At 38.8% G+C, this 12,395-nt stretch overlaps 1 protein-coding gene and 1 long non-coding RNA gene across 12 annotated transcripts in view; one reads left to right on the top strand and one right to left on the bottom strand.

The window, feature by feature from the left end:
* The window catches only part of LTBP1 (latent transforming growth factor beta binding protein 1), a 182,480-nt gene that overhangs the window by 144,231 nt on the left and 25,854 nt on the right, over window positions 1–12,395 (top strand). For all 11 annotated transcript variants that reach the window (NM_001398250.1, XM_015283725.4, XM_015283724.4 and 8 more), the window contains 3 exons: window positions 475–600; window positions 7,573–7,698; window positions 9,646–9,789. In NM_001398250.1, coding sequence (NP_001385179.1) covers window positions 475–600; window positions 7,573–7,698; window positions 9,646–9,789 — 396 coding nt within the window. The remainder of the gene's footprint in view (window positions 1–474; window positions 601–7,572; window positions 7,699–9,645; window positions 9,790–12,395) is intronic.
* Window positions 1,878–12,395, bottom strand: part of LOC107052897 — a 100,236-nt gene continuing 89,718 nt past the window's right edge. Inside the window, exons 8-11 of the long non-coding RNA XR_001465696.4 lie at window positions 8,458–8,579; window positions 7,416–7,736; window positions 7,027–7,232; window positions 1,878–6,665 (exon numbers count right to left, since the gene is read on the bottom strand). This is a non-coding gene — a long non-coding RNA (uncharacterized LOC107052897). The remainder of the gene's footprint in view (window positions 6,666–7,026; window positions 7,233–7,415; window positions 7,737–8,457; window positions 8,580–12,395) is intronic.

The following is a 12,395-nucleotide window of genomic DNA, read 5'->3' as shown; positions in this document are numbered from 1 at the left end:
GACTCTTATATACGAACATTTGGGGACCGTTCCCCATATGCAAAAAAAAAAAAAGTATTTAGCTTTAAATGATAAAGTATCAACTGAATGGAGAAATTCAACTCCAGACCTGCTGATAACACACGGAGCCAGATGCACAAGCTGAGCAGCACAGAGCAATCAAGGAGCAGTGAGATGGAGCCAGCTGAGAATTCTCCTAATAGAGAATAAATGTTGGCTTGTATAGAGCTTATACTGACATCTCAGAAATCATTCTCATCTGCTCATCCTCACTGCAGACAGCAGTACATGGAGAGTGTGATACATCTGAACATACAGTGTTTAAAAATGATCCCACAGGATTTGCTTGCTCCTGAAAATGAACACAGTTTGCATAGCTGGTAGAAATGAAAGCTGCTTTTTAAGAATAATCAGACTTAGGATTGGTGTTAAGGTAATCATTGCTTGCAAAGCTGTTAATGTCTCTGCTTTCAGATATCAATGAATGTGAGAGATCTGACCTCTGTTCACCTCATGGAGAGTGTCTAAACACAGATGGTTCCTACCAGTGCATATGTGAGCAGGGCTTTTCTGTGTCTGCAGACGGCCGAACCTGTGAAGGTGAGACAAGTCACAGTAACTCCTGAGCTTCCCCCTGCATTGCCATTCATTTGCTGATACTGGCTGGGGCGGGTGGGGGGAAGCAGTCTGTTTTTATGTAATATTCCAGAACCATTATGAACTCAGCAATCTGCCACCTAAAGGTCTTTTCTGGCTTTTTTTCTCTTAAATGCATGATGTGATAAATTGCTGTTTATGTCATAATAAGTATAACATGAAACATACAAAATGGGAGACGCAGTGGAGCTCACGTTTGTTAGAAGCTGTGCTTTACTTCTCTTGACTTGTAAAATTTTTACATCTTAATTACATATATATATATATATTTTTTTTTTTGAGCAGAAGAAATCAGTGAAAAAGAAATACGGCCCTAACTATGGCCAATGATGGCAAAGATGAGAATGATATTCATATGTTAAGATATGCAAAATTGGCAGACATCTGCAAGAATATGAAAAGATTTTCAGAGTGAGAAATCATTTCTATCATCCAGCAATGGAGGGAGAAGTAATACATATAAAACACAAGTAAAAAGACTTTAGAATTCAGGCTACTGAGAGGTTTCAGATGGGTACCATTACTGCCATAAATATCTAGTGTTCTTTAGTTTAAAGTGTCTTAGTTGCATTAGCAACAGGCCTGAGCTGCCTGAACGTTATTATTGCTGGATGTGAGACAACAGAACCTTCCTTATCAATACCTTGACAAGCAGCTGAAGCATCCATGCAACAGAGCTCCAGTGAGAAACTGTAGTAAAATGCTACCTGTGATAGAACTTCATACACTTAGAAATGGCAGAAGTTTGAGTAAATCTTAGTGATTAGATCTTTACAGTGATCCAGCTTATACTTCACATGCAGGTGTGCTCATACGAGTATTGTTCATTTAAGGTTGTAAAAGTAATAACACCACTGAGAAACACCAGCAAGAAGTCTAGAATTTACATCAACCTAGGCTGTTATTTGGTTGTTGTTTGAGAAAATCCCTTGTTCCTAATGGAAAGCACACGCTTTCTAGTGATGCTACTCTACTGCACTTAATTTGAACCAGGAGACTTGAGTTCAGTGATACCAAGGGAGCTGTGTGGTTTTGTGACAGTGATACTGACAGAAAATATAAATTCCCCTAACTGGATGAAGAATGGCTGTGCTTATGGATGAAAGGATTTTTCAAGGCAAGAAGCCTTGTGGAGAGAGTAATAATTCTGAAGAGGAAGAAGTCTGTATATGCTGTAGTAGTTCAGCAGGTTGCACGCAGAGAAGACGACCTGGGCAGGGATAGTTCGGTGTTAAAACCTTGCAGTAGCAGATAACAAACATCCAAAACGTAAGCAAGCTGTTCCCTATCCTAGGTTATAAGCCAGTAAATTCTCGTGTGATTGATTTTCCATGGGTCAGCTCTTCTCATCAGTTTGCTTAGGCCTAATGAAAAGACTGCCTCCTATGGAGAAGGTGCATGGAAACTTCTGGAACATTTACTCATTGTACTTTTAGCAGAGGAAAGTCAGAATTATTATTAAAGCTGAACTTCTTAATGTAATATGATAACTAAGGAAATTAAATTGGTAAGAGAATATTGTTATGCTATGTAAGATAATGCATGCTATATATTTAGATACAGCATGACATCAAACACACTATTTGTGCTTTACTTATTGTTGACAACTAAAAACTCCATTAGATATTTTGTTGCTTTTTCATATCTAAATATTTACTTTATTTTGTCATAATGTTATAGAAAAGCCTGGTAATTAGACTAGAGAGGATGACTCTGAGTAGGCCCAGTGACAGATGGAGAAGCCAATATTGTATGATTTCAAGCAATGGGGCAATTCCAACTTTTCTGGTAACCAGTTGCTAAAAATCATGTTCTTAGACTCTTCTGGCAGCACATCTATATTTCACCCAGTCTTTATGTAGGATATGGTTAAATATCTTCGGTTTCTCAGCATGAAAAGTAGTGGCAGGTGTTTTGCCTCACTGTTGAACATAGTTTTAAAAAAAGAAAGAGTGAAGAATGTAGCTTGCTTTTAGCAGAAACCAAACATTTATTCCACATCAGTTAGAAGAACATTTACCAGCCTCGTGGAATCAAACCCACAAATACATTAATTGAGAGTGAAATAAAAAAAAAAGACAACACTGAACAGAAACAACTTAAAAAGTTAGTGACATCTGAGCTTAAGGGACAGACCAGAAGCTGAATCCCCTCTGTCTTGATCTCTGACAGTTAATAAGCAGTTCTTAGGGAAGGGTTACTATCACATATGATACAGTAGTACATAGGTAATCTTCATTAGAATAAAAAAGCCTGAGTTTTACTAAATAGAAAAGGATGAAATCACCAGATAGGTCTGTTTCCAGGAGCATGAGTAGTTTTGGAACATTTTTAGTGAAGAATAAAAAAAAAAAAATACAAAACCAGGTCACTGTGCTTCACAAGCAATTGGTGGTGTGTATGGAATACAGATCAGACTTCAGCACTTGGAAAAGCATTTTAATAACTTGGCGAAACAGGGGTACTTCTAGTCTTCTGAAGCAGCAACACTCATTTTTTACTGTGACTAGTTTCTCCATTCTGTCATTTTAATAATAACAATTCTAGAGTTGAAGAAAATCACATAAGGGAAGCACTGATGACTTCAGTGCTTAATTAATATTCACTGCTTAGTTTATATTTGTTCTGATGTCAGTTTCAAGAGTCAGCTTGCAAAAAGACAAGATGAAACAATAAGATTAGAAACAGAAAGAATGTATGACGTTCCAGGTACTGAGAAAGGCCGTGGCTTCAAGCTGCAGAAGCTACTGTTTTTTACACGAGGTGCCTCTGAATTTATCTCCAGTTAAGTGAGTGAGGATAACTGTTTATGCCATCAGAGAAAGAAGCTGAGGAAATTTTGCTGGATTCAGTTGCTTTTCTGTACCTGGAGAACAGATTTGCCATATCTCCAAGCTGTTTTTTATGAATTTAATAATTCTGTGAAGAGTCAGAAACAACAACATAAAACAGTAAGAAGCCCACATGATTCAGTTCTGGTATGGAGTTTTTATGGCCATGGCCAAAGCAAACTCAACAGCTGTGCTGATTGTCTTCTTCCACTGTGTAGACAAACTTTTGTTGTGGTTGGTGACATTTCACTGCTTCCATGGCCCCAGGCTCAGCAATTTGACTGTGCCGTGCTCTCAGAACAGGAGGCTCTTAGAGCACTGCATAGCTCCCTGTGGAGCTCTCTGGGGTTCCTATAAAGATATCTTACACAGCTGGTTGCTAGTCTATTGTGTTGGCAAAAACTCAACTTAGAGGTTCTCTGATGCTGAAGTTAATGCCCTGCACCAAGCGCCTCTTCTGTTTTCATGTCAAATTTCATCTGTTTCTCAGTGGCTCCCTCACTTTTCCCTCTCTCTGCTCCAAGCCCATAGCCCCAGTGTCAGCATCAACAAGCACTCCATATTCCTTCAGAGCTCTCCAATATCTGCTTGCCCTCAGTTGGCATCTTGTAAACTTTATGCAGTAGGCAACTTAATTTTCACCAAGTCTCTAATTAAATACAGAGGTAAGAAAGCTTTTGCCAAACTTGGATTCAGGCATTCACCTACAGAGCGCCCCTGTGAGCTGTCTCTTTGTTTCACAGTGAATAAAGAATAATCACAAACTTCACCAACTTTCTTAATGTTTCCTGATAGAGATGTGTTAGGGCAACAACTGCTTTGTAACAGCACACTAAAGAAATAGGAACACAAAGGGAAAAACAAGAGTCTGTCTTAGCATATCACAGTCTTGCAATGACCATCCAGAATCATTTCCTCCAGATGACCAATCTTTATTCAGATGTTCACTGTCCTGATTTTAACTTGTGGGTGTTACGGACAGCCCTGGAAAGTCTCAGAACCACAGCTGTTCTTCTAAGCAGTGTACAAAACTGTCCCCACTGAAATTTTGCAATGTAAATTGATTTCGGTGAGATTTAAATATTTGTGCCTGAGGTTAAGTATTCCTTCACCTTGTTCACATTGGCAGAAAACAGCAATGGATTGTTGAGTTGAACAGGAACAGGCTTGAGTGCACACGCATTGCCTTTCTTTACACCTTGATGATGTTAGATCAAAGGAGTTTTGGTTAAAGCAGGCACACTGAGTCATGAGTTCTAAAACAGCCATAATTAGAGAGCTACTTTAGTCACTGTATAGACATAGGATATATTTATTTCTTATTTAATTTTTTCCCTTACTCTGTCTCTATATAGCAAGAGAATTGCCAATTACAAGGCTCATGCTTTACAGCGTCATTAAAGGAACAAATGCCCTTTCCGGCTGTAAAACAGGCGTCCTTTGAGTGAGCTGTCTAGACAAGGAAAAATATTTGGTGCTTGGACCTTCTCTGTAATTTCCCATGCACCGAAAGATCTAGTCATGTTCAGACTGTGTGCTTTTTAAAAACAAGGCCATCTCCTGCGGATACGCTATATACTAAATTAGGACACCTGCTACAATCCCACATTTTGTTTCTGCAGACTTTCAGCCAATGCCCTTAGTTTACTGAAGAGCACAATCCATTCTCCTATCTGTTTTCTTTAATATTTAGGTATTCAGTAAAAGAAATACTGTAACTCATGTAATTCCAAAATCCCCAGTTGTAGTCTCTCCTGTCTGGGCTTTCAGCAGTGTGAATGTCCTGTGGCTCAGGAACTTCTGTTATTAAGCTATAGCTGGCCACTAAAAATACAAGCACTGCATTATTGTCTGTTTTCTTAAATTCCTGGCTGTCAATCCACCACTGCTTACTCAATTTGAATTCCCCTAACAGGGTTTTCTGAATAAAAGATATAGTGTTAAGACTTTTTTTTACCAGATATGTGAAACTCCAGATGGTCATGAGACTAAAAATTAACCTGAAATATGTCATGCAGGTCTGGTGCTCAGTAGCAAAAGTGAAGGTTCATTAACACACAACCGTAACTGCTGGTGTACAGGTTTTATCTCCATTCTTCCAGTAACTCTGTATGCATCCTTTCACTATTCCATCATTGGAATACTTGACCTTTCACCTTTGACAGTGTCTTTAATACAGATATATGTTGTTTGCTCTTACTGCTGAATTAATTCTACCGAGGCGGGTTTGTGGTAGACTTCAAAAAGTCCAGTATCCAAAAAGCACCCTAATTTTCACATTCAGTTCCTTCAGAATAAACACAGTAGCAATTGTATTCTTTGCCAAATAGAAATTGCACTCTATAGAATTCATTATTTTCTCTGTTTAATAAATCAAGACTTGAAGCTCATAAAAACTTCCACCGACAAAACCAACAAACCAAATAAAATATTCCGCAAGTTCCATCTGCAAGTGTTTTTAAGATATAATTGATTATATTCATAAAAGTCTCATAGATTTCAGTGTATTTAGTACATCCAGTTTCTGCATGAAGTTTGCATTTTAGCTGAATGTTGTTAGCCAGTGGATCCATTCAGTGAGAGGTGAGTTTTCCTTCACTTAAACAACCTTAAAATGATATTAGAGGCCTTTATGGAAAGTATGGTTCCACAATTTACTTGGTAAAAAAGAACTACCAGAGGTGTTTTTTTAATCTATTGATTTAAGAGTTCAGGCTATATGATGTGGATATCTCTTCTGGTCTTGAAAATCAATATGCAGTTCTAAACCTGTCAAACAGTGCTGCTCACCTGTTCAAACACATCCTGTGTCAATGCAGGGTTCAGTCCTCCCAGCCCCTGAGTTCAGTGAGTGCATAAAGCGTTTGTTTGAGGTACAGTGTTGGTAGGCTCCATCACGTGGCCTGCTCTAATGAGCAGGATTAACGATCTAGCTCATAACTAGGTAAATCAAAAGTGAGTCACTTTTTTCACCATTCAAAACATAATTATCTGAGAGGCACAGCACAGAACTTAATTGCAGGTGAACAGCAACCTTACTTAACAGTCACAGTGGATTCTAGGAAAGAAATTTAGCAATAACTTCTCCACTTCAAACTGCAGAGGAATTCAGAAGGCAGAAGGTACCGATCCTGTATCGTGGCAGGTTCCCAGTTTTTTGAGTTAATGTTCTTCCTCCTGAAAAACACACAATGACATCTTAAATGACCACAGATGGTCAGGGCCTTGGTTTTAGGTCTTGATTCAAGTGAAGATAAAAATAATATCTTCCTAGCACTTGTAATGCACTTAGAAAAATAAACCACATTCTGTCACAAGGAGCTCTGCTTCATTACAGGCTGATGGGCAGCTGAGTCAAGAACAGACTTACTCATGCAGTGACTCGTAAGACCAGTAAACCACAAATGGGAACTACAAATGAAAGGGCCGGTATAGAAAGCATGCAGGCATTGTAATTACTTTGCCTACCTACATAAGATTATTCATATGTGTAAACTTTGAGGATTAAAACCAGAAGGCGAATGCTGCAGATACTTACCACTTAAACATGCACCGCAAAATTTTCTTCTGTGCCAAGTGCCAGAATGAGATCTGTGCAGCGCTTCTAAGTCCCACATAAACTCTTTGGCCTGCGTTCAGCACTTCTGCAAAAGGAATGTAGCCATACATACTATTAAGCTCTTCTTGCACGAGGGGTTCAGTTTCACATATGCTGTTGACTGTGTAACACTACATCGGCAGAACCTGTAGGAAGTGCAGAGATGGTCGCATTTAAACTGTCCTATTCTGTGCATCGTGCCAAGGTTGGGCAGGTTGGTGAACATGGAAAGTGGTTGATGAAACAATGAAAAAAAGTCGTTGTCTGACATGAGACATTTCCACTGAAATTAGCAGTGAAACAATTTCCAAAATGGTATGTCTTCCTACCTCACTTTAGGTTTTTGGGCCTGTCCTCTGTGTATTCCTTTCCGTTGTGCAGAAGCATCACAGCTTTTTGCAAAAACAGCCCTTTGGTTGTTTTCCTGCACTCCTCATGAACGTATGTTTTGATTGTCACGTGGCTGATGTTAATACTTCTTTACAGATATCGATGAATGTGTGAATGGCACAGTGTGTGGCAGCCACGGGTTCTGTGAAAACATGGACGGCTCCTACCGCTGCCTCTGTTACCAGGGCTATCAGGACTCACAGGATGGGCAAGGGTGTACAGGTGAGTTCCCACTCGCAAGTGGTCTCTCTTGTGAGGTTCTAGCAAGCAAAAAGCAGCCGATAAGCAAAATGCATTTCCTCACAAGAAGATATTTCATTTTTCATCATTTTTATTGAAGTTGTGCCATGTGCTCACAAAATAAAGCTGAGCTGTGCTTTGCTCACTGAACACTGTGCCAGGTGGAAATATAACTGTTTAACCATGTAGTGAGAACTTCTTACTAGAACTGTACAGAAACTAACAGTAAATAAGCTGAACCATTCATTAGAAAGATAAAAACAAGAAAACGTACTGTTTCTGAATGTCAGAACCATGCACAGGTATAAATCCTGACAGTGAATTTAATGCTTTAGCCTATTTAAATGCAACATCTGTTTAGTCTCTTAACTGAATAACCAGAACTCTGTGGTACCTCCTACAGGAAATAAAGTCTGGCATGTGGTACATGCAGACTGAATTAGATGGCACGCCTCCGTAGGCACAGTGTATTTGAACATATTTTAACATTGGCTTCAAGCTTCAGTAAAGACACCCATCACCATGAAAAGATGTGAGATTTTCATACATGTGTAAATAGCGCCCGTTACTTTTTAAGTAATAGGTCTCTCTGTCTGTTGTTAATAGCAGCAGTTGGTCCTAACAAGTGTTTGAGACAGCACATATTTCTAATAGAAAATTAGTACCAGATCAAGGAAAGGTATTTATTAAACAATTTCCTCAAGCTAGAATTAGGAAGAAAGTCAGTCTTTCAGTTCTTACCTTCTTCAATACACGCAGTGCTGGGAATATGGTGGAGAACTGTAAAATGTTTATACATCTCAATGCAGGTCATTTAGCAAAAGAATTTTAGGAGAAATGTAAGTTCATGGCCAGGCAACATTCTGTAAAGTTAAAGCACATATTTATAAAAAATAAATACAAAGCAGCGTTCAATCACATGAGTAGATTTGCATTCCTTCTGTGTAAAAGGCAAGAAGGATAAAAGACTGCCTCACAAATTACACTTTAGACTGTACTCAGTTATAGATATCTCTGAACCATAACAAAGAAATGGTAACTTTCAGATTCTGCCGCTAGTAGAAAGACTAAGTAGTTTTCAACAGTAAACTTTAACGGCCTAAAAGGGAACGAAGTCATACTGAGAATATTTGGTGACCTTTATTTAAGCAGCAGATAACTCTCGCATCAACTGAAAGCGTTTCAGGGTAGACTAATTAGTAGGTATATGGAATCCAAGTTAAAACTGTGGATTTTTTTGTTTGTTTAATAGTTGGCCAGTCACAGTTGTGTTAGTTTGGAGCATCTGAAGGTGGGAGGAAATTTGTGCCGTTCTGCGGGAAAATAACCCTTGTGTGCTGCAGAGCAGAACGTGAGGACTCACACAGATACAGAACACACGCAGTAGAGGTGCAGGTGGAGAATTCATTGTTCAGTGGATGTTCACAGGAAAAATGGGATTTTGAGAGGAAAAGCGAATCGTCTTTTCGTAGCGCAGTCTGTATCACAACCACTTATTTCACTCCCTGCATTTAGCAGAAGTTTGGTAATAAAGAGAACAAGTTTGGTTGTAGCAGCTCCTTTAAGAAAACAAATGGAATGAGACTCAATCTTAAAGGCCAAGGAAATGGTGCTGAGAAAAGAAAGTATTTAGAAATGAAGAAGAAACCCTCCAAAAAAGAAACAAAAGCAAACTGGTGTTCCAGTCTACAAGCAGCACCCAAACAGCACCAAGATTTTTATAAACTGCACCGTGGCTTTCAGGTGCCTTTATTTCACAGGGCCTGAGTACTTGTTTATGAGCCCGTTTAGATATTAGTGAGGTTTTAATCCTTCCCCAGAGATCACATCTGAAATCTGGCAGACAATATTGGCACAGATACAGCAGATAAAAGAATAAACTGTCAGTAGTGGCTCTGAATTGATTTATGCTTCTGCCTTTTTCCCCAGATGTGAATGAATGTGAAATGCTGAGCGGGGTTTGTGGCGAAGCCCTCTGTGAAAACGTTGATGGTTCTTTCCTGTGCCTGTGTTCTGATGAAAACCAGGAGTACGATCCCATGACCGGACAGTGTCGCTTCCGTACCTCATCAGGTAAAATACCAGCAGATTTTTGCGTGCCTGGCATGATTTTCAGTGAAAGTGTAACCTGTGCAGAGGTAAAGTTGGTAGAAATTCTTGTGTTAAGAACAGAAAACTAAAACTTCGTTGTCCTGAATGCGTGTGCATGAGAGGAGCTGTGTCTAGGACCAAATAATGTTAGCAGTGAAAATATACCGGAAGTACCTTTTTAAGTTTTTTATACTAACAGCCTTGGTTGTAACAGTGAACACTTACAGCAGTTAAGATCAAGCAATCTCATATTTGCTGTGCTGGAACAATGAAACGTGGTATGACATCAACTCTACGGCATGAGTGATTTTTTCAAATATATTTTTACAATGATCTATCAGTATTCTTGGACAGCGTTCAAGGGAGAATATGATTAAAACCAAAATTTGTATACAGTGGTTTTCTCATAGCATTAAATCGTATGGATGTGTGTCCTCAGAAAAGGTGATCAGGAAAGCCTGAAAGCTGAAGTGTCAGTGTCTGTGCTCCCTTTGCACATTTTACTCCATCTTTTGTCCTGTTTCTCCTCATTGTCCATCTTAAAAGATTTGTGAGGTTTTGTTCAGGTGTTCTGGATGTTGCAAATACTGCTGGAAATACACTCTGTAAGAACAAACTTTGAACTCGTGAATTTGCCTCCAGTTTTCTATACTGATCCAATCTGGGGAGAAGCAACCCAGTATAGGGAGCAACAGAGAACAATAAACAGAGGAATTAACTTTCACATTTTTACCCCTCTGGAATGTAAATGTTGGTATTTTTCTATTTTCTTCTTACACTGTAGTCAGGTGTAGCTTCTGGAACACTTTAAAAAACCTGACTCTTCTGCTGGATGCAGACTCCAAAACTTAGAAAGCCGTGGCTATTTTCTGGTATCACTCAGACTTGTAAACAGGGTTGAAACATCTGTGACCCAAGTGCAACAAGTATTTAGGTCACTGAATGTAGCGCTCAGCAGCACTCAAGATGTTGCCTGTGAAATACCATTAACAGCTGGCTGACAAGCTGAAACTTCTACAGAATCCTGTGAGAAAGATTCAGGCTTACAGGAATTAAAAAAGGAAGATAGCTGAAGCAGAAGCCTCATGTCCAGGGGCACTGCCTCTACTCCTCTTTGTGAGCAGTGCTTTTGGTCCTGCAGAACCTTTCTACCATGAAGCACAATAGGCGATAACTGATGCTAACTTAAGTGGCAACATTTAAATTTATTCCATTAACTGATGGAAAGAGAGCGTATTAATTATATTCTCAAGATTTTCAGGTGTGAATGGTATCACTAATTTGGTATTGTGTTGGGGTAGAACTTGGGAGAATTCAGCAGTTTACTTGGAACAAAATCAAAGCCAGTAAGTTAGCTGAGCACAGAGAAAAGAAACTAAGTTCTTAGAGTAGCGAAGGCCATACCCAACCGTTACTGTGGAGAAAGAGAGGATGAAATGCCCAGAGTGTGGCTGACCATGCTGTGTATGGATGAGCACTCTGCTGTCAATACCCGTGCTGCTTTGTCATCATCACAGTTTTACTGTGACCAGTTTGGAAGAAGCCACTCTTCTTCCTCCTCCAGCGTTCACTGGCCATTTATTACTAACTTCTAGCAGGTACTAAGCCAAATACAGAGTAATAATTCTTATTAATGGGTTTTTAATTATTACTGTATCAGAAAAATGAATATTCTAGTCTGCATTTAAATTATTAGCATACACTAATATATTGCTAATGAATATGATTGCTTGCATTGAATCCAGAAGCTACAAAAGATAGTACATATTTGAGAATTATAATAGATATGATTTAAAATGAGAATTGCAAACAAAAGCCTATTTATAAATGTAAGCATATCATCAGGAATCTGGTTTGTATACAGAATGGTCAGTGAGATCAGAAGTCTAGCCCGTCAGTGGATTCCAGTGAGAGAATTCCCCTAGTCTGTTAGGGCACACTTAGGGTACCTCCAGCTAATTTGGACATTGTTTTCTCCTGCTTATATGAAATGTGACCAGTTATTTAGGGCAAGATAACTAACAGTACTTACTGGGATTTATAAATAAAAGTCAGAGGTATCCAATCGTGGTATGAATATCTCCTCAACTGATCTGTATTCAAACAAAATCAATCCTCTCCAGTCTAACCAACTGCCTCCACAAAAAAAATATTGAGGCAGCTAAGAGATAGGTATGAGGTAGAAATGATCTCATCAGTTAAATTTATTTTAAGGGCTTGTCTCAGACCGCTACCTAGTTAAATAAACGTGTATGCTACAGTCTAATCACATACTAATGTCCTGATTATCCACTACATCCTCTAGCACTAATGCAGTTTTTGCACTGGTCACATACCGAAGCGTATTGTTAGATCAAGGTTACGTTAAGGTATATAAATCTATTTCTGATAAATACTTCATGCTGCATCTAGCAGCAGATAGATTCTGTCTTCCAGGCTGTTAATTTAACAGTTGTAACAACCTGATAAAATTACTTTACCTGAGTGCCTTAGAGGGATATTTTATGTTTTCTAGCAACTTCAAAAAATGCAAAACAAGCAACAGTATGAAATAGCAAGTCTATTTCCTATCATATTTGGTCCAAATA

This window comes from Gallus gallus, chromosome 3 (assembly GCF_016699485.2).
Source record: "Gallus gallus isolate bGalGal1 chromosome 3, bGalGal1.mat.broiler.GRCg7b, whole genome shotgun sequence".
Taxonomy (NCBI): Eukaryota; Metazoa; Chordata; class Aves; order Galliformes; family Phasianidae; genus Gallus; species Gallus gallus.
This window is presented reverse-complemented; position numbering and strand designations above follow the sequence as displayed.